Consider the following 21,993-nt stretch of genomic DNA (forward strand, 5'->3'; position numbering starts at 1 on the left):
ATATACGTTCCCTTTATACCATAGAACTCAGTAAGGCAGAGCATTTTATTATCACATTTTGCACATGGACCACAGGCTCGTAGTGGTGAAACAGCTTGCTGGGTCAGCCAGCTCTCGAGCTAAGACTCAGACCCACGAGCAAGCACATCACCTGGATGGCGTTACAGCTGCTTCCACAAGAGCAAAACCAGGGAAGAAAGAAATGGGAGCAAAGGACCTTCTAAGAGACAAAGAGGAAGGATTAAAGAAAGAAAGGAAGGGCAAAGGAGCTAGTTAAAAAAAATAGAGCCATTAGTCAAACAGGACAAAAGGGAAAGTAGGGGAAGATGTCAAGAATAGTTGGCAGCTGTTTTCTATCCTTAAAGGAAGCTTGGCTGGAAGACCAGGAAATGCCTCTGGCCCATGGTTCCTACCCAACAGCTACTCAAAAACCCAGGTCACCCCTTCTAAAAACAGCCCATTAGGGATGAGGTATCTCTGACCAATTGCAGGGTATATTCCCACCACCTCTCCCCTTGCAAAATAATCAGGTAACTTCTTCCTCCAGGAATTCGGAGGAAGGAGGAGAAGGAGGGGGAGGGGCAGGGGGAGGAGGAAGAAGGGGAGGAGGAATGCGATGACCACCATTCATGGGGCACTTACTGTCTGCCAAGGACTGGGCCAAGTGCTTTACAAGAATTGTATCACTTAATCTTCAACAACACCCAGAGCAGAGTACTATAGCCTGAGACACTGAACCTCGGAGAGAGTAAGAAATTTGCCCCAAGTCTTCCAGCCAATAAGTAGCAGGGTCTAACTGACCCACACTCTTTTTTTTTTTTTTTTTTAAAGATTGGCTCTGAGCTAACATCAGTTGCCAATCCTTCTCTTTTCTTCTCCTCCCCAAAGTCCCCCCGTGCATCATTGTATATTCCAGTTGTAGGTCCTTCTGGTTCTGCTATGTGGGACGCCGCCTCAGCATGGCTTGAAGAGCAGTGCTAGGTTGGCGCCCAGGATCCAAACCAACGAAACCCTGGGCTGCTGAAGCGAGGGCGCAAACTTAACCACTGGGCCACGAGGCCGGCCCCTGACCCATACTCAAGCACACTCAGGAAGTGGTTTCCATCCCATTTCTTTTGCCTCAAACAGGCCATGTCAGGATGATTCCAAGGGCCTGGTGTTTTGAGGGCAGTTGAGAAAATGATGTCTCCAAAAAACCAATACCATGAAGATCTTAGGGCTGCATATAATTTTCAGACTTCCAGAAGTTCCCAGGCAGGCAACCAAGCTGCCCAGCTACATTCTGTTAGGGGCATATTTGAGACATATTTCAACTGCTAATGGAGCTGAGCAACTAAAAGGTAAGTGAATTTCTATGCTGGGCTAACCATGAGACAAGATCACAATAGTTACTGAAGATAATACCTATTATTATTTTTTTCTTTTTTGAGGAAGATTAGCCCTGAACTAACATCTGCTGCCAATAGTCCTCTTTTTGCTGAGGAAGACTGGCCCTGAGCTAACATCCGTACCCATCTTCCTCTACTTTATATGTGGGACGCCTACCACAGCATGGTGTGCCAAGCGGTACCATGTCCGCACCTGGGATCCGAACCAGAGAACCCCAAGCCACCAAAGCAGAACGTGCAAACTTACCTGCTGCACCACCAGGCCAGTCCCGATAATACCTATTATCAAGAGACCTTGGCAGTCCCAGTAAAAGCTGGTCCTAAAAACTTTTAAGAGACAAAGTAGCTGGAACACCCCCACTCCGTGGTTGACCAAAACGTATTTCTAGACCAAGGGCAACTTGCAAACCATAATGAGCCTCAACTAAGGCTTCCAATTTTAAAGCTAGCCACAGCTTGGCAATAACTCTAGGATGAATCTTGTCACAATCATCCATAAGACCAAAATGATTTCACAAAATGCTTCCAGTCCACAGCCTCTTTTTTCCAGAGAAAACGCGTCTCCTTCCCCATTGTGATCAAAAGGCAACTGTAAAACTCCCTAAAAGCAGAAAAACATTTAAGATTCTTCACACATGATGTGCTTTTTCTTTGTATTTCTCTATGTTCTTGCAATTCTTTTTTACAAAGAACTACAAATGCAACTTTTTAATGTAAAAAAAAAACTTATTAGAAGTGAATTTCAAAGACATGCTGAGCTGATGCCTTTCCTTTGGGGATTAAAGTCTCAGGCAAGGGTTGGAGTCACAGTGGTCATATACTGCCTAAACTGGGTGGGCCTCAGTTTCCCTGTCTGGATGATGGGGATGAGAACAATAGCTACATCTCAGCGTTGCGATGAGGTTTCATTTAGCTATTATTGAAAAGCATTTATCACAATGCCTAGTACTAGTAGGTGCTCAATATATATTCACTATTATTAATGAAACTATTACTATGATTATAGTGACTCTCAGTGGCTTCCTATAGAAGCACCAAATGGCAACTTGGAAAAGGCCTTGTTCTCTAACAGTTGGAGCAAATTATCAATGTTTAGAGAATGACTAAGAAGTGCTGAGTTCTTTCAGTTCAGCCTCACTTTCCCCAAAAACAAGGTGTTGCACTGAGACCCCAGACCCAGTTGTCCACTACATACATTTCTCATTTCACTGCAGACTGCAAAGAAGCACTATTTTGCATTTTCTGAAAGCAAATTTATTGCAAAAATGTCAATGTACCAGACTTATTATTCAATCCATCTATACTAGAGGCTGTTTATTCAATAAATTATTCATTATATTCCTGCAAAGTGCCAAGCTCAGAGCCAGAGAGGTAAACAAGAGATACAGAGCCTGCCCCTGGAGCAGTTACAATCCAGTGGGAGAGCAAGACTGGCAAGTCAGGAGACCAGTACAGCTCAGTAAGCTATGAAATGGAATGGCATGGGCCGGGGGCAGGGGGCACTGGGGACGTCCAGGACTTCAAGGCCTCACGCCCTCCAACCTCAGGTTCGACTCCCCATAGAAGCCGAACAAGAGTGCCAAGAAAAAGAGACAGGAGAGGCAATTATGGTAAGAGACACAGGGCCAGCAGGAAGGGTAAGGTGACACCTAGATCATTTCCTGTAAAGGACTCCCCGACAGGAAAGGCATTCCCCAGGTGCCAGCCTGCCTCCTTTAGTGGAGATGAGGAATGCGACAAGCCACTGCCCAGGTACTTGCAAGCCAAGATCCACCAAGGCTCCTCCTCTTAGAATACTTTCTGGCTTCTGCCCCTGGAGGGCTAGAAGCTCCACTGAGCGGCCCCCTGTTCCACCAGCAGCACATCCTTGGTCTTCCAGCCTCTGCCTATTCTGACAAGGAATCTTATAAACAGAACCCAGAACTCTGCTCAATTAACAGAACCACCAGCTCACAAAGGCCTTTTAGGGTCTGAGCCCAAAGGTCTCAGCACCTGAGGTCCCCTGTGGAGCAGCGTGTGGTCCCCCAGCTCTGGCGTAGTCTACCCCACCAAGGGAACGATCGCTTTGTTCTTGAGCAGGAAGCACCAGCCCCCCACCCCCGCCCCGGGCTTCCAACAGGCTGCAGAATGCCAAATAATTCTTGTTTCCCTGGAATATCTGATAAACCACTTCAGGGAGATACAGGGAACCAGGCGATTCACACAAGCCCTGTAGTACCAGCACGATAGGAACTTGATTATTTTCTTGAAGGGAGCCGGGGAGATGGAGGACTCAGACTGTACGCGGGGAGACTCCTTTCACACCCCAGCCTCTGCGGGAGGCCCCTCAGTCACAAGCAGCACGAGGCCCAAAGTAACACCATTCCTGTTTGTCGAAGGAAAGCTGACTGCTGCCTGCCTTTTTTAATCTTAAAATCTGAATTTATGGGCCGCAGCAAATTTACATAGTCCCTGCCGCAAATCCCCACCCATTTCCCTATAGCTCGAAAGCCAAAATTCCACACTGTGTTCCAAATAATTCCAACCTCTTTGGTTGCCTTTATATCTGAACGGAAATTCCAGAAAAGTTGTCTGGCATGGCAAAGGCTGACCAGCCTTATGAAAATACCCAGAAAGGTGACCCATTTAGTCAAAAGAGCTTTCAGATCTCCATGAGAAAAGGAATTCATGCCAGCATAAAGGGCCTTCAGACAGGGAGAACAGGAGTGTTGTGTTAACGCCCAGACCTTTCAACAAGCCAGCCCTGCGATTTCTGGGGAGGCCAAGCAAGGAGTGGGCCAGCCAAACCAGCTTTGTCTCTCAGCAGTGCTGCTGCAGCAGCCCTCAGGGACACAAGTTCAGCTGTGGGAGCACACAGCTCCATGCTGTGGTGCCCAGCAAGGGGCCTGCCCACAAAGCTCCTTGAAGATGAGCCGGGGAGCCGCTGGCTTGGATTGGAAGCAGGCGGCCGCTTGTGCCAAGGCCGCCCGACTGATAAAGGCCGAGTGCCAGGCGGGAAAGAAAGGTTCTGCTCACCGGCAAACACAACCCAACACACCCTCCTGCCGCTTAATGTTTAAAGGTGGCAGAAGGAAAGGATGTGGGGTGAGGTCACTTCTGACAGAGCACAGCTGTGCCAATGGCGACGGTCACCAAGGATCTGCTGGTGTAGCTGGATCTCAACAAAACCCCCGCACGCACACACCCCAAGTGTGTACTGCAAGCCCCACAGGACTGCAGCCAGGAGGAGCTCCAGGGGCACCTCCTCCTCACCTCTGGCTCCCCGAAGCCACCTTCAGCTGGTCCCTACTGTCCAGACCTGCAGCGAAATCACTGCCCCGGGAACCAAACGAAGGCAGGGAGAGACCTACAGGGGTGTTTCCAGAACTGGAGGGAAGGCCCCCACTAAGGCTCTACGGTGCTGGAAAACATAAGGCAGATGGGCCCAAAAAAGTTCCGGTTTGTAGAAGGAAATTTCACTTTCACATTAATCAAGGGCAAATGAGTAAAGTTTCAAGCGAAATTAAAATAAACAGAACTAAAGCAGTAGAAAGTCTCTCACTGCAATGTCTCTATTTTACTTTACAAGTGTGGGACCCAACTTTAAAAAAAAAAAAAACTTGACATTATAAACCAATATGACCTCAATAAAATAATTTTTAACAAAAACTTCACAGCTTGATGTAGGCAAGCATCATGCCTGGTACGTGAAGTGAGGCAGATTTGAGCCTCAGTTTTCTCATCTGTAAAATGAAATAGATATAAGGCCACTCACTCTGCAGGGTTCATAATGAGAATTAGAAGTAATAAAGGTGAGGCACTCAGGACAATGCTTAGACAGTTGGCATGTGAAAATGCTAGATATTACGTTAGAGAATGCATATGCAAACCTCGACATGCGAAAATGCTAGATATTATGTTAGAGAATGCATATGCAAACCTCGACACTCAGTGCACAAATGGCATCATCAGTGTGCACGCCGGGGACCAGGAAAAGCCAAGGAACATGCAGGAGGAGGACAAGTGTCCTCCTTGCCAGGCTGTCTACCTGTGCCAGCTTTTGACGATGGACGAAGGGAGGAAGTCAGACGGTCTGTCAAAGTAATCCAGCCTTACAGCTAGCCTCAACTAAGTGAAAAACCAAACTGCTTCTCTGCTTACGGTACAAGAAACTCTTGACCAGGGACCTTCTACTGCACAGGGACTGCTGGAAAGGAGACCAGGGAAGGCAAATGTTCTTTGGTAAATTTTGTGACCAGACAACGGGTGTAAGTAAAATCCCAAATTGTTTTTATAACTTAATAGTTTGCAGAAGAGTTAGGACAACTATCTACAACTTACCAAACACCTTTAAGGCAAAGGCCAAAAGGCTCTTAGAAGAAAGGCAGCAACTTCATCTATAGCTCAGCATTTTTCTTGCAGGAAAATCCAGTAATTTTCATGACACTAAGTGGGTATGATTAAAATACCCAGTACTTCCATCCTTTACACCACGTATACCTCCCCGCATCTACTGTTCTGTTACTCCAGTCATAAACAGAACCATTTGGTTTTCTAATCATCTTTCCCAAGAAGCTCTCTCTCTAGAACATGGACTCAATTTCCCAAGAAAAGTGAGCGAGGCACCTTAACATACAAGACCAGTCTCCAAGCCCCAGAAGAAAGTATCATTGTTCATTATACGATAACCTGAGCCAATCTGGGGATTATCAAGCAGTTTAACGAACAACTAGATTTACAACAGTAAACTCAAGATGGCTTCTAGTAGAATGTCATGAAGGGCAATTTTAACCATTGCAAGAGCAGGAAACAGCACGTGTTTAGATTGAAATGGCTCATTCCATCGGATTTACTCATTTGGTTCAACTTGTTGGGGGAAGGGAGTATAATCACAGATCCACCTCCTTCCCTGAGGCTAACTAAAGATGAAAACTAAATGTAGAAGAAGAAGAATACGGAAAAAAAGAAAAACGAAATGCAGAAACACACATCCTCAGGAGCCTACAAATAGGGCAGGCACACCCCAAAGGCACACCAGATAATACATGAGAGCACAAGAAAGGCCAGATCTTATATTCGGATTCGTCATCTAAAAAGAAACAAAGTTTTACTAACGTTTAATACGCAGACTAACAGAGGTATATGTATATGGCTTATAAATACACATATACGAGGAAGGTGCACTTTCAAAAATTTTTACTGATAGGAATGACTGGAGCAACAGTTGAGAGATCCCCAGATTAGATGATCCATTTCAGCTGGGTTCACCTACCCGCCCACCCCCCACCCCCACCAAGCTCACTCAAGGAAGATGGTCGGTTGGCAGCCTCCAGCCTCAGAAGGCCTTGTGTGCACCAACCCTGTCTACCTCTCCACCACCCCTTTGACTTCCACCTGACACAGCTCTTCTACTCCCGTGCTCACTTGGCTAACTGTCCATTCACCTGCCTAATTCTAGTCAGGCTGTAGGTCTCAGCTTAATGGCCCCTTCCTCCAGGGAGCCCTCCAGACTCCCCACCCCAGCCTGAGGGAAAGTGTTCTTCCTCCTCCTCAGAGGGCTTGTCATCTCAGTCCTCACTATTCACAGCGTGGTCTGCAGACAGCAGCAGCTGGGAGCTGGGTGGAAGCGCAGAATCTCAGGCTTCACCCTGACCTGCTGAATCAGACCTACATTTTTAACAAAATCCCCAGGTCATTTCTGTGTGCCTGAAGGTGTGAAAAGGACACTCCCTGGTTACTTGTCTCTCCTCCAAGCTGAGCAGCGTGTGAGGTAAGCCGGGGACATGACCCTCATTATTCCTGCGGCCCTAGCATGGGGCCTGGATCAGAGTTGGTCTTTCATACAGTTGTTGAATGAGGAAAGGAAGAAAGAAAGAACCTTGGGAGGCATCTTCATCAGAGGTCCCAAGGTTCCAAAGGGAAGGGAAGAGTTAACACACCAGATGACAGAAGTAGGACTGGCCAGAGCATAGATGGAAGACAAGACAAAGTCCTGGACTTGGGTTCAAAAGCACAATAATATTAATAATGATAATGCCCAGCATTCTGTTAATCTAACAACTTAATCAAATGCAATGCTATCGGCAATTCTAAGATAGGAACTATTAGTCTCCTCCCTTTTATAGATGGGGAAACTGAGACTCAGAAAGGTTAAGGCAGTGGACCAGAGTTGCACAGCTGTTAGGAGGCAGAGTGGGGATTAGAATCCTGGCAGTCTAGCTTCAGGCCCACGCCCTGAACCATTTGGCTGTATCTAGAGTAGCCTAGTATGTGCCGACCCGGAGGCCATTTATAAGGAAAGCAGAGTGATGTGGTACCCCTGGCCACGGAGCCGCTGCAGGCAGGGCCCAAAGGCTTTGAGCCTGAGCATCTGCTGCCCAAGGAGCAAAGCTGCCATTCTCAACTCACCCATGACACCCGCCTCGCAGCGCAGAACCAGGACCCTGGGGGTGGGGGTGGGGGGCCATAATTTGGCTCCAAATCAAAGCCCCCCTTCAGCACAGACTCTCCAAGAACGAAGGCGGCTGCTGACTGGCACGCTGGCTCTGCTGTTGCTGGAGGAGTTCCACAGAGGCCCAACTGGCATCTGGAAGTGATTTGGCCCAAAGATTCCTGAACCGGGTGGGAGGTTGGAATGACCAGCCACCCCTAGCTCCCGTCCAGCTCTTGGAAACAAAGTTGGTGTAAATGGGCCCCAGAGGCAGCCATAACATAAGCAGAGGACACCCTCTAGGCAGTCCCTAACCCTATTAGAGTGAACAGAATCAACATCAAGCAACCAAGCCGGTCTCCCAGTGCAGCGCCAATTCTAAATGTCCTCTCAGTGTGCAAACCCTCCAGCATGACTGTTGAGAATATTACTGGATTGTACTTTATTTATTTAACAAACACTCACACAGCACTTACTATGTGCCACAAACCGTTCCAAGCACTTTAAAAAATATTAACTTGTTTAACTTTTATAACCTTGTAAGGAGGTAATTATTATCCCCATTTTAGTGATAAGGAAATCAAGGCACAGAAGTTTCTTAGAAGCTACTTAGTGGCAAGTGGGATTTGAACCAAGAATCCTTGCTCTTCACTACAAGAGCCACTGTGCTAAAATGTTACTTTGTTGCAAGCAGCCCAGAACTTGTTAATTTTGAAAAAGTATGCTACTTTGTTACTGTTTAAGCATTCTCTGGGTCTGGACTACTGCACATTGCCTAAAAGACACTAGCATTTGCTAGGTACTTCAGGAAAGAGCAGAATTTAGGATTATTTGTACCTTATTTTGATAGGAGAGGGACAAAAGGAAGGAAAAGGGGCTGAGTGGCACAGTGACCTACCACCCTAGAAACTTTGCTCAGTGACCCAAGGTCTCGGGAACATGCACTCCGCCTGCTCCGGGGCGCTGGCCTGGCAGAGGCACCTTAAGTAAACATTAGGGTCAGACCGCATCCTCTGAAAAGGAAAGAATGTCTTTTTGTGAAGGATCAAACCAAAACACACCATCCAAACTTCCAGGCAGCCTTGATTGTCATTCTTGAGCTGAGAGACCCCTTTTTCTCCAAGTTGGCCGGGCTGCCCAGTGTCAGAAAGGTTTTTGGAAAAACAAGTAAATAAAACTGCCAGCTCCTGGCAGACAACTAAAATTAAATATGCTGAGCCTCACTATGAACTGCCTAGGATATAGCAAGAAACTGAAGGAAATCTTCAACTTTTGGATGGAGCCTAGGATGTGCCCACTTTACAACGAATCACAAATGTGAATAAACAGCCAGGGCAGTCTTTTAGTGAATTCCAGGCAGAAAAGCCACAGTCTTCTGGCAGCTTTTGACCATCTCATGTTTCAGAGCAGGGCGCCTGTACACAACGCTAATGATTCCCATAACACATATTGTTGGGAGTTACCCAATGTATACAAAACCCTGCATTCGTTCAAAGATATCTTCCCGGATTATGGAGTAAAATGCCATCCACTGGGTAGCAGGAAATCTCCAAAACAAACAAACACAGTGGAGATAGGGCAGCCATTCCCCCAACAAATTCACCTTGACACAAAACTGATTCCACTCCCCTCCCTCATGACATTCGCCTCCTGGGAGCCTCCTCACAGTTCAGAGGATTAATCCCATCACTCACCTGCGGCCTTGAGATCCCTGCTTTGTTCAAGGCCAGAGGCTCAAAGTGTGAGTGTCCAGCAGTCACCCCAACATTCCAGACTTGCAAAACTTAGCGTAACAGGGCTTTCTGGGTGTGGGAGGGAACCTGTATTTTACTCATTTCTGACACTGGAAGGCAGGTCAGTTAAGGCTCAATTTCAACAACTGAGCAGACCTGGGTTCCAGTCATCATTTACTAGCTCAATGTCCTCTGCAAGTTACTTCACTCCTCTTTCCCCATCTTTAAATAGAGATAATAAAACTAACAACCACCACAGTAATAATAGCAACCATTTTCTAAGCATTTGGCCAGGAATGGAGCAAGCCCATAAGCCTCCCAGTGACTTGCTGAAGTAGATCATTATATACACAAGGAAACTGAAACTCAAGTATTCAAGGTGGTTGATCAATGGAGTGACCAACGGAACACACTTAACACCTAGTGGGTGCCCCCAAATTGGAGCTAGTGTCGTTGTCAGCACAATGCAAACACAGCATAAGCAGGGAATACTTGAACTGAAGTCCAAGCTGGATGTGACTGAAGGGCCCTCACCCAGGACAGCCCCAGGAGCAGAGGCAAGAGGCCTCAGGCATTACCCCCACGGGAGTCTGGGCACTTGGCAAGTTGCCCATCAGTCTCCAGAGACTGGAAAACCTGTTTGCTGTGAGATTTTTCTGGAGTGCAACTAGGCAGCCAATGACAGGAGTCATAAATGTGGTCAGACCCTTTGACCCAGGAATGCCACTTTGCGGAATACGATCCAGGAAATAATTTAAAAGGAGAAAATAAAATAAAACAATGTAACTTGTGGTGGAAAGAGGTCCACAGCAAGAAGCTGCCAACAGCCCACAGGCCCACAAGTGGGGAAGGGGAGGCTAACCCCGGAACGTCAGGACAATGGTAGTCACTATGGCCTGGGTGGGTTCAGGCATGAAAATCATGAGGGTCTAGCAGAAAAATGTTAGGGACCAGATAAAGTCTAGAATGAGACCTCCAAGTTCGGGGCACACATGGGAAGCCATGCTGGACACAGCCGCAGCCTCTGTAAACAGTAAATCAGGCAGTCCAAGATTTTCTGGGGCTGTGGTTTGGGTTTTTTGTTTGTTTGTTTTGTTTTTTAAAGAGATTTCATGTCATGTTTGGATACTCCTGGTTTACTTTAAGTTTCTTTGTTCAGTTAATTAAATAAATACACATTTTTAAAACAAAGGAGAAGGGATCCAAGTTGAGCCCAACCAGGCCCTGAGATTCCTCAGAGGGGAAGCTGGTTTCTGAAAAGGAAAGAATTTCAGGAGAATTCTAAGGTTCTCCTTCTACAGTTACAGGACATAGGCCCCCAAAAGAAGACGACAGCATGCCACACAGCTTCCCTCTGCAGAGAAACCACCCTTGATGGGGAGGCTGACTGGGCAGTGGCAGCTGCCTGGGCCCAGGAAGCAGCCCTCTGTGCCAGGACAGGTGGAGGGGAAGGCGAGGGAGAGGACGGAAGAGATTCAGCCCAGAGGAACCCCTTTTAGGCTAGAGAAAATCCCAGCAGTCACACCCACCACCCTTTCTTCCTGTCTCAGGGGTCACAATAAGGCCCGGTTTCCTCAGGAAGAGACCCTAGACCCAGGCCTGGGCCAGCTCCTCCCTGGTAAGATGCTCACCTGGCAGAACTCACACACACAATGTAGGTGCACACACATTCTCTGCACACGCACACTGTGTACACACACACTCTTCGCACACATGCATGCTCTGTACACACGTGCAGTGTGTACACACACATTCTCTGCATACATACACACTCACACAAGCATACAACACACCCCTTGCTCCTACCACGACAGTCGACACTCTCAGCAGCAGCCTTGTGACCCTTCTGGGTGCCCTCCACTAGCCCGGGTCACAGGAGGGACCTCATCCTCATTCTCCTTCCCCAGCTCAAGGAGAGAGGACCCAACACCAACTCCCTCCCTCCTCTCAGGAAGACCCTGGTGTGGCCAGGGCCGGGAGAGGAAGGCATAGTCTCCTTTAATTGTCACCCATTTCCTTCGATTCTCAGCTGGACCCTCGCTTCGTCTATGACCTGAGGTAGGTCAATTAATCCTCTGGACCCCCATGTCTGTAAAATGGGCCTAACGACACCCCAACTGGCGGGATGCGTAAAGACTGAGAAAACTCCGAAGGCTGTGGCACACAGCGCGCTCCAGTTTGGGCTCCCTAAAGGCAGCAATTACCATTCCCACCATCATCTCTAAGTCACAACTTCAGCGGCGAGGGCGGCTCGCCCCGCGGCGCCGGCCAGAACTCAGCGGGGAGCAAAGGGAGCGAGGAGGACACACCCCTGCGGCTCCCCTTCCCACCTCGGGGCCCACACCCATTCCGGAGACGACGCGGGAGGGTGCACGGTCCGTCTCCACCTGGGCGGGGAGGCCCCAGGCTCAGAGAGCGGTCCCTCCCCAGGTCTCCCCGCCTGGCCTCCGAGCCAACGCCCGTTCAGCGGCCGCCGAGCGAGCGCACCAGCCTGGGCGCAGCGGCGCGAGCGCTCCGGGGAGAACCTGACTAGGGCCCCACCCCCGGGGACGGCGGACCACAAGTTTCCAGCCCCTCAGCTCCCGCAGCGGCACCCGAGGTACACGGATATGCCACAACCCTAACTGTCCCCGTGTAGCCCCAACCCAAGCTCTCAACCCACAGCCCCCCAGAAACGCACCGCCGGGGCACACGGCACGGAGCTATTACACGAGGTCCCAGCCCAGGGGACGGCACCAGGGAGGGGGCCTAGGTTCCCCCATGTCCCTACTCCCTCGGGGACGACGCCCCTGGCCTCGAAATCCACACCCAGCCCGCGGCTGCTGGGCGTGGTGGGGGCGCGCGGCAGGGAGCCCCAGTCTTCCGCGGGGGCGCACGCGCGGGGACTGGATGGTACCCCGCAGACGCCTGGCCCCGCCAGGGCACTCACCGATGGACACGAGCTTGATGTTCTCACGATCCAAGAACTCGAGCGCCACGGACACGTTCTCCAGCTGCATCTGGCGGAAGGTGGGCCGCTGGTGGTACTTGCGGTACATGCGCTTCTGGCTGAGCACCTCGAGCAGCGCGATGAGCCGTAGCCCATCGCTCAGGTCGGTCTGCAGGTTCCCAATGCGTTTGTTCACGCACTTGAGGTGCTCATTGCACCAGCGCGTGAACGTGTTCTGCTGGATCTTCTTCCATGGCGCGTCCTCCGCCAGGTCCTTCTCGGTTACCGGCATCCTGGCGGCGGGGAGAGAGCAATGCGCAGCAAGCTGCCGGGGACTGGCGTCAGGAGACCCAAGGGCCGGGGGAGCGAGAGCCGAAGCGGAGGGGGCGCGGGGCTCGAACTCGCTGCTACCGGAGTCGCGGCCGGCGCTGCTCTGCGGCCGCCTGCCCCTGGCCGCGCGAGGCGTCTGGCCCCGCGCCTGCGCACTGAGCCGATCCGCCCCGATGCCCCGCCCTGTCCCAACCCTCGGGCGGGTGTTCCCGAGCCACGCTCTCCCCCTGCCGCCCGAGGCGGGCACTGCGCCCCGCGTCCTCCAAGGCGTCCCGGGACCCCGCGCTGTGTGCTCACGGCCTGGAGAAAGGGAGCTGGGCGAGAGACGTCGGGCTATCTGACGGAAAGGTCACCCGGTCCCAGAGTGAGGGGACTGCAGAGGTCGGGAGCTGGACAGAATGGGCGGGGACGGCGGCGTGGGCCATGGGGGAGGGGTGAGCGGGGAGAGGCACTTCATCTACTATAGGGTCTGTTAGGCACTGGAAGAGACTGTGAAGGAAACGGACGTTTTACTATTCGTGTTAATTAAACTCATATGAATGATAATATTATTCATAGCGTTTATTGAGTGCCAACTGTGTACCAGGCCCTCTTAGTGACTGTGAACCAGTGGTAAATAAGACAAATTTATTCCTTAGCCTTGAGGAGTTCATAGACTAATGGGAGAGAAAAATACAAATCAACGATGACAGACAGCTCCGTAGTAATACTAGAAATGAACAATAACTGGCTGTGTATTAGTTTCCTAATGCTGCTGCTACAAATTACCAAAACTTTGTCCTGAAAAAAACCACAAATTTATTATCTTGCCGTTCTGGAGCTTAGATGCCCTCCACGAGTCTCCCCAAGTAAAATCGGGTGTTGGCAGGATGCAGTCCTTTCCAGAGGCTCCAGGGGAGAATGTGTGTCCTTGCCTTTTCCAACTTCTAGAAGCTTCCTGCATTCCTTGGCTGTGGCCTCTTCCTCCATCTTCAAAGCCAGCAAGGGCAGGCAGTCTTTCTCACACTGTCATCTCTCTGGTTCTCCAGTCATATCTTCCTCTAACTCTTTTAAGGACCCTTGTTGCACCCAGTTGGTTAATCCGGGATATTTTTAAATCAGCTGGTTGGCGATCTTGATCCCATCTGTAACCTTACTTCCCCTTTGCCCTGTAAGGTATTGTTCACAGGTTCTGGGAATGAGGAGGTGAGCATCTTTGTGGACCATTATTCTGCCTACCAACACCATGCATGGAGCCCCTGTTCTATACTCATCCAGGTCCTGCACTAGCTGCTGGGAAACAGCGGAGACCCTGGCCAGACCTCTGCTGTCAACAGCTGAATAATTATAAGAGTAGCAGCTAGCATCTCCTGAGTACCTGCTCTGTCCCTGTGCCAAGAGCTGTGCTAAGCGGTTCCTTTTCTATTGGCCTGGTTTGACAAGAATTAACTGAGAGGTTAAGTGACTTGCCCAGGGCACACAGCACAAACAGAACTGGAATCCAATCTGTAAGAAAAGCACAGGGTGCCCTGGCCCAAGAAGTGACACCTAGCCAAGGGTTGGGGGAAGGGGGTCAGGGCAGGCAGGCTTCCTGGGGGAAGAAGGGCTGGGCAGGATGGAGGTCAAGGGCTTCTAGCCCAAGAGAAGCCAGTAGATTTGTGGTTTTAACTTTCTGTAACAGGTCATTTGCATACAATGATGAAATGCTTTGTTCAGACAGATTGTCTCACTCACTAGAAATGCTGAAAACAGCCTGGGGGAGAGAGTGTCTTACCTGGCCCTGCAATAACTATTTGAAGGATTATTCCCCTCCTTAGTGACTAAGTGAAGAGATTTGCTGGAGGTTGGCTGGTAAGGACTAGACAAAGCCGGGCTTGAACCTGGGTCTAACTCCGAAGTCTACACTGTGCCTAAGGGCCCCCATGCTGTTCCCAGCCTGGGCCCTGTCTTAGTCCACACAGTCTGAGCAGCACATTCACTAGAGGCAGTGTTGGTGACCTTTGCCTCCCCCATGCCCGAGGCTCCTGGTTCCTCAAGCTTTCCTCCACCCAAAGTCATCCATCAAAATTTATCTGCCAGTGTCTCACTCCAAGGGGAGCTCCTCCCTGCTAGGTGTGACTGGAGCTTAAATGATCAACTCAGCACAATCAGCAGCTGCGAATGGGCTCAGGTTCCCCTTTCTTATAAAATATTTCTGTTTTCACCAGTTCTTGACACAAATAACTAAAGAAATTCTGCATGTAAATATCCAGTCCACTTCACTGGGAGCTGAGACATCCCTGTCTTAGGCTGAGTCCCGCGATTCCCTCCATCCAGTCCGGAGAAGCCTTCGCGTTCTCGAGGGAGCGATTTATGGTGGGGATGAAGGGGACTCAGCAGCCGCGGTGGAGGATGGGGGTCAGTGTGTTCTGAGATGAGGAGAGGAAGCAGACAAGGTCTTCAGATGGCTCGTTATCGATATTTGATGACAGATGAGGGCAAACAACTCAAGGTAGGCATTTCTGCAGGAGCATTTTAGCCAACACATTCCACAGTTTTGCCTGACGGCGCCTTTATTTAACAAATACCCTAAATTTTGTCCTAGGCTTCTCTGATCTTTTCGTAGAACTGCCCAGAGTGGGAGGGTGTAGAGAAGTGAAAAGCACAGGCTTCGGGTGTGAATTCTGGCTGTTCTGTCTTTGTGACCTTGAACAAGTAACCTCTGCAAGCATGTTTTCTCATCCAAGTGATAGAGATAACGCACCTACTCCACTCCTGGGGTTATTAGATAACACAAGCAAAACTCTTAGTGTAGTGCCTGGCACACAATAGACGCTCAATAAATGTAGCTAGAAACCAGGCAAAATTAACAAACTTCACAACCAGTCCCTGAAACATCTGGAATTAACTGTATTTTCCCAGACTCCAATCTGTCTCTGTACGAAGCCATGGCTGCCCTCCCTGTCTCTTCCCCACAGATGTTGACACTGATCCGCCACAAGCCCCAAGAGATCCTGGTCAGAATAAACTGACGAAGAAAACATAAGCAGAGCAGCAAGCCCCCCACGTCAGCATGGACCTGACAAGGCAGCAGCAGATGCGCAGACATCCACAAGGAAGAGACAGGCTGAATTGGGAGATAAACACCGGGCCGAGGTTGAAGCACCGTGAGCCTGCTTCTCGAAGTTGTATGAGTTGTTGAATCAGCCCGTCTGAGTCGGATCGGAAGAGGGTCTTCTCATCAAGCAAGTGTGCAAACGTTCCCCTGATCCCACCTCTGTGCCTTTGCTCAGGCAGTTCCCTCCGCCAAGAATGCTCTCATCTCTCCCCTCCAACCTGGGAAAGTCATGGCCATGCTGCAGTCCCCTCGCTCTCACAGCTTGTGTGGTCACAGAGCTGGTTTTATGCTAAAGTTTAGTTGCTATTTTCTGTGGTCAGTTTCTGAAGGAGGCCAACTGTCATCTCTGTCCCCTTACAGAGTATAGTCAGGGGTTTAAGACCTAATAGAGCCTGGACTGGCCAATGTAAATATAACGAGAGCCACATTATAATTTTTAATTTTCTAGTAACACTTAACAGTTATTACATGTCACTTAAAATCAAAAAGAAACAGGCGAAATTAATTAGAATAAGATATTTTAACCAATATTAAGGTGACCAACTATCCTGGTTTGCCCAGGACTTAGGAGTTTCCTGGGATACAGACATTTCATTTCAGTAATAAAACCAGGAATGTCTCTGGCAAACCAGATTAAGTTGGTCACTCTACTTAATAAATCCAAAAAGCTATAATTTCAACACAAGAGTATTTTTAAATATATTATTCAGACCCAATTCAGTGCCCAATAGCTTTCTTTGGCTACTGGTGGCTCATATTGGACAATGTAGGTATAGAGAGATGCTTGATATTGAAATAAACCAGTTAATACGTTGGAGATCCATGATGCTCTCACCAGGGTCCTGACCTTGGGACCCCCCACCCCTATATGGGAAACCCTCGTCCACACTTCAGGAACCCCAGTTCCATCAGAGGGGTCCCAGGTGAACCCGTGTTCTTTGGTGGCATCCTGGGGTCCACTACTAAAGCAGCATGTCAGGATATTCATAACAGTAATAATAATAGAAATAATACTAATCGAAGTTCCCGTTTCTTGAGTACTGGCATTTTCTCATGTAATCATCACAACCACCCCAGGAGGTGTTGTTATTACCCCTGTTTTGTAGGTAAGGAAACTGAGGCTGAGCAGAGTAGTCATATGCCTAAGGTCACAGAGTGACAGAGACCGGGTACTGAGCAAGGGAGTAGTCATGACTGAGAGCAGGGACCTGGGGCTGTCCTTGACTGCTTCCTTACCTGAAACCTACGGGCATACCTCCTAGGAGTTTCCGATAAATGAAGAACTGTGTGTACAGCACTTAACATGTACATGTCTGCCGAGAGAGCTGATACTGCTATGAGGGTGCTGATGATGCTGTGATAATATCGTGATAGTGTCGTGATTGTGATTCTGATACGAGTGCACATCAGAGTGAAGACTGAAAGTTCCAGATTTAGAAGCCCGCTTTCCAAAGGGAACAGAGATGGAGAACCAGGACTTGCAGAATGAATCTGTGTCCTCCCCAGCTGCATCCTTCCCCCAGGGCGGGGCCTTCTCCCTTGTAATTTTATACCAGTGTCCACACCCTGCCAGAAAGAAAGAGAAGCAAAATAAAAAAGAGAATATTTGCTTTGCCTCTGCCCCAAGAGGAAGAGGAGCTGCTTCTCTCTGCAGCTCCCTGGAGAGTTGAGAGTTCTCACCCTCCAGCGCCCAGCCCCAGCTGCAGAGGTCCTGGGACCATGTGGGTGGGGTGCTGGGAGAAAGCCCACTCTGGCAGGAAGAGGGAGGAGGGTTGCAGGGGTGCTGGGAGGGCAGGCCTTCCCCGAAAGGGGTGGCGAAAGGCCATGGCATTTTGAAGGCCCAGGGCCCCCCCGAGCCAGCCCTGCTCTGAGATGAGGTGAGCGCTGCAGACCTTTGGCCCAACTCTCCACTCACCCGCTGGCTAAGGTGGAGCTCAGAAGGGGCAGAGCAACCTCAGGAAAGCCATTCTTTACTGGACTCACACACGGTCCAGCATGTGACCATGATTGTGATTTAATCGGTATTCTCTCTCTGGATCCTACAACTGTAGTAAATGGCCGCTTGCTAGTGCCAGGTCCTGAGCTAAGCATATCATGTCTGTGAGTTATCTTTTTTAATCTTCTCGAAAACACTGGGAGCTCAGTGCTCTTATTATCATGCCCATATTACAAGTAGGGAAACTGAGGCTGCCAAAAAAATCAAGTCACTTGCTCAGGATCCGTTTGGTATTAGGTGTCAGAGTCTGGATTCAAACCCTGGTCTAACCAGCTCGAGAGGCCAGTTCTGAGTCGCTAAACTCTTCAGTCCCTCAGAGCCCTCAGCCCTGATTGCCAGAGGCACAGTTTGCCTGGCGATGGGAAGGGAATGAAGTTCACTCGGCAGGGGCAGAGAGACAGAGCCTGCTGAGGGCCTTGACTTCCTCCCTCTGGGCCCTCCAGCCCAGGGTGGAACTCACAGCCAGAGCATGCCCACACCCCACCCCATCTTGCTGGAATCACACACACCAAAACAAAACCAGTTTGCAAATGACTGGGCCCTTTCCTGGGCCCTCTTCCTCCACCCAGTCTGACTTTGGCTTCTTTGGAAGATTTATGTGTGGGTCTGGTTTGTTTTTTTAAAGTGCAGACTAATGCCACAGAGCACTTTTTGCTAAAGAAAACCCTGTCTAGCCGCTGCTCACCTGGCAAAGCCAGTCTGCCTTCTGACTGGAACAGAAGTGCCCCTTTGTGGCCACTGTATGGCTGACAAAGCCCTTTTCCATCCTTATCTCATCTACTGCGCCTCCCCGAATGCTAGGCAAGCCAGGAATAGTATCATCATTCTCACAGTGCTCCAGGACGGGACTGTTTATCTCATCCCTAGGGTCTAAAAGAGGAGAGGCCCTTGTGATCACTTCTTGAATTGCCAGGGAGGAGGGACGCACTGGTAGCTCTGAAAGGTTAAGTGACCGCTCATGGTCACACCGTTAATGTCAGGGTCAGAGCTCAACGTTATGTCTTCTGACTCTAAAACTTGTTCTCTCGTGCTTCTTTTGGATATTCAAGGATGTTTATTTCAGCGCTGTTTATAACAGCTGAAATGTCGCTCACCTGTGGGTCCCTCACTTGCGTTGTTGCCTTGCTTCTCAAAGTATGGTCCCACCAGCAGCTTGGGCATCAGCCGGGAGTGTGCTGAATCTCAGGTGCCACCCTGGACCTACTGAATCAGAAGCTGCTGTCTAACAAGATCCCCAAGGTGATTCATGTGCTCACTAAAGTCGGGAAGTACTGCATTTCAGTACTTCCATCGGATGAACTACCTTGCTTTTTTTTTTTTTTTAAAGATTGGCCCTGAGCTAACATCTGTTGCCAATCTTTTTTTTTCTTCTCCCCAAAGCCTCCCAGCACATAGTTGTATGTCCTTCTAGTTGTGCTATATGGGATGCCGCCTCAGCATGGCCTGATGAGCGGTGCCATGTCCGCGCCCAGGATCTGAACCAGCAAAACCCTGGGCCGCCGAAGCAGAGCGCGCGAACTTAACCACTCACCCACGGAGCTAGCCCTATCTTGCATTTTTCACAAAAGAATGTAATGGATCTACATAGGCTGATATGAAAAGATCTCAGAATTTATTATTAAGCAGGGGAAAAGAAAAGCAAGTTACAGACCAACATAAATTTGTATGATTTGTGTACACATTCTTTAAATAAAAGTAACACTGTTACATGTTAATATATGCACAGAGCTAATCAGCCTAGCAGGGTGCCGGTCTAAAAGGGGAGCCCAGATAGCACTGGACTAGATCGAAACATGGTGCCAGGTAACTCAGGCTTCCACACAGGACAGACCTGTTGTAACCAGTGGTCAGAGGGAAATAGCATCCTTTGGGGGAAATTAGAACATTCTCCTCCCCAGCACGAGGGCAACTCTTGTCTGTGCCACTAAGCCAGAGTCCAGCTAGGTGACAATTCTCTCAGGTCCTTGGTCTTGTCAGCTTAGTCCTTGGTCAGAGCTGTGTGCTGCCCCAAGACTAGCGATCTGTGAGTGCGTCACCTGAATCTGTGCCCTTTAATACTGCCCTCAAGAAGGCGACTGCTTGGACAACAACAATTCCAGGACAATTCTAAGTAAGTTAAAAGGTCAGATTTCATTCCGTGTATGTAATAAATCCTTTATTTTGAAAAGAAAGAGGAACAATACATTTTATTAACTGAAACTCAGTTTCTCCACATCCTGCCTAAGCAAATTTTCAACAACTGTTTTTAAAATGTCAAGTTGAGGGGATGCGAAATTATGAGCCTTCCTGGGGCACCTTTATGTCTCGGTCTGGTTCTGTGTGTGGATAAGAAAACAAGGCTGGAAGGATTTATAGGAAACCATGAACCAGGCAGTCTCTAGGAGGTGGAATTATAAGAACTTTTTCTTTCTATCTTAAGAACTTTCTTTCTACCTCAAATGTTTCTCTAATGGTTTTTAAACATAAGCTGTTGTTGGGATGGTAAAATGGCACACTCACTTTGGAAAGCAATTTCTTATAAAGTTAAACATATACCTACTATATGATCCAGCCATTCCACTCCTAGGTAATTACACAAAGGAAATAAAAGCATGGGTCTGTAAAAAGACTTGTCCTTGGATGTTTGTACCAGCTTTATTTGCAACTGCCCCAAACGGGAAACAACCCAGAGGTCCATTAACAGGTGAATAGATGAACAAAGCGTGGCGTGTCCACCCAGTGGACTAGTTAGTACTCAGCAATAAAAGGGAAGGACCTCCATACACATAACAACGTAGGTTGTTGCTACACATAACAACATAGGTGAATCTCAAAATAATTATGCTAAGTGAAAGGAGCCAGACAGAAAAAGAATACATACCGCATGATTCTATTTATATAAAACTCTTGAAAATGCAAACTAATTATAGTGACAGAAAGCAGATCAGCGTGCGCCTGGGGCTGCTGGGGGTTGGAGGGGAGAGATGAGGGGGAGAAGTCACGAGAGTATGGAGAAACTTTTTGGAGTGATGGATGTTCCCCATTTTTATTGTAGTAATGGTTTCATGAATATGTGTGTGGATACAGATGTGGGTGGGTGTCAAAAAACATCAAATTGTACACTTTAAATCTGTGCAGTTTACTATAAGTCAATCATACCAAAAAAATAATAATAAAGGAGGAAAGAAAGAATACAAGTCTGTTTTACTTTTATGGGCAGAAAAAAGCAATAAGGATAAATTCAGAGGCACACCCACATAAAAATGTGTACTCTTTCACTCCATACCATGTTTGTCTTCTAAATCTCCTAGTCTCCCCTACCTGTCTTTGCAGAGTAAAGTAACTGCAATGTGTTCTTTCAAGCAGCTTATTGAAGACTATCTGTTCCTTTCTCTCCTGCGTATTCCCCACCCAGGGTGAGCAAAGTGGGAGCCTGCTGAAATGGAGTCAGATAAGGTTTCCTCACCACCCTTGCTCCACGATGGCCCCAGCTTCTCCCCATGGAGCTTACGGGCTGTGAGGAATGTGATGACATGTTTACTTTGGAGCAGACTTTGGCCAGTAAATACACTCTCAGCTCAGACGAGAATCAGCCACTGATAGGAGACAGGCCCTTCCAAAATAGCTGGAGGTCAGTCCTCCCTCCAGATGCTCTGTGCAGCTCTTTAATAGTGAGGGGAGGCAAGGGGTTAGCATGAACACGCCGCGTTTTCCCTTGGGATCCCTAGAGCCTAAACTGGGAAGGCTGTTGGACATAAAAGCTCATTGAGAAGTAACACGAGAACAACTCGAGCATGGCTGACTTCAGAGGGTCCCCTGTTCTCCAAGGGTGAGAGGTTTGCCCCTATGTTGGCCTAGATGGTTCACCAGTCATGTGATCCCAAGTTGGTTAGGACCAGAGGAAGTCCACCGGATCAACTGGCTTTCTAGAATGCAAAACTTCTCTAGTAATAACAATGGCAATCATGTCAACAACTACCCCATGTACTGAGCAAGTGTTTTATATCTGTTGCCGCATTTAATCCTCACATCACTTCGTGAGGTAGGAACTGAGGCGCAGAGAGGTTAAGCAAGCAGCCCAAACGCATCCCATTAATAGGTCTGACTCTGGAGCCCAAGCCCAGAACCACACACCGCACTGCCTCCCAGGACA

The 21,993-nt window shown here is 48.8% G+C and overlaps 1 protein-coding gene and 1 long non-coding RNA gene across 7 annotated transcripts in view; one reads left to right on the forward strand and one right to left on the reverse strand.

Moving 5' to 3' along the window:
• Positions 1–12,940, reverse strand: part of FLNB (filamin B) — a 133,244-nt gene extending 120,304 nt beyond the window's left edge. For all 6 annotated transcript variants that reach the window (XR_011426839.1, XR_011426838.1, XM_023620203.2 and 3 more), the window contains exon 1: positions 12,460–12,940. Coding sequence is in view for 4 of the 6 variants with exons in the window: in XM_023620203.2 (XP_023475971.2) it covers positions 12,460–12,751 (292 nt within the window). In the remaining 2 variants the exon portion in view is untranslated. The remainder of the gene's footprint in view (positions 1–12,459) is intronic.
• A 24-nt stretch (positions 12,941–12,964) lies between these two features.
• LOC111768319 (uncharacterized) lies at positions 12,965–21,017 on the forward strand. The gene is made up of 2 exons (XR_002800555.2): positions 12,965–13,170; positions 15,726–21,017. It is a non-coding gene; the product is annotated as an uncharacterized lncRNA (long non-coding RNA).
• Positions 21,018–21,993: the final 976 nt, after the last annotated feature.

Source organism: Equus caballus, chromosome 16 (assembly GCF_041296265.1).
Source record: "Equus caballus isolate H_3958 breed thoroughbred chromosome 16, TB-T2T, whole genome shotgun sequence".
In the NCBI taxonomy this organism is placed as follows: Eukaryota; Metazoa; Chordata; class Mammalia; order Perissodactyla; family Equidae; genus Equus; species Equus caballus.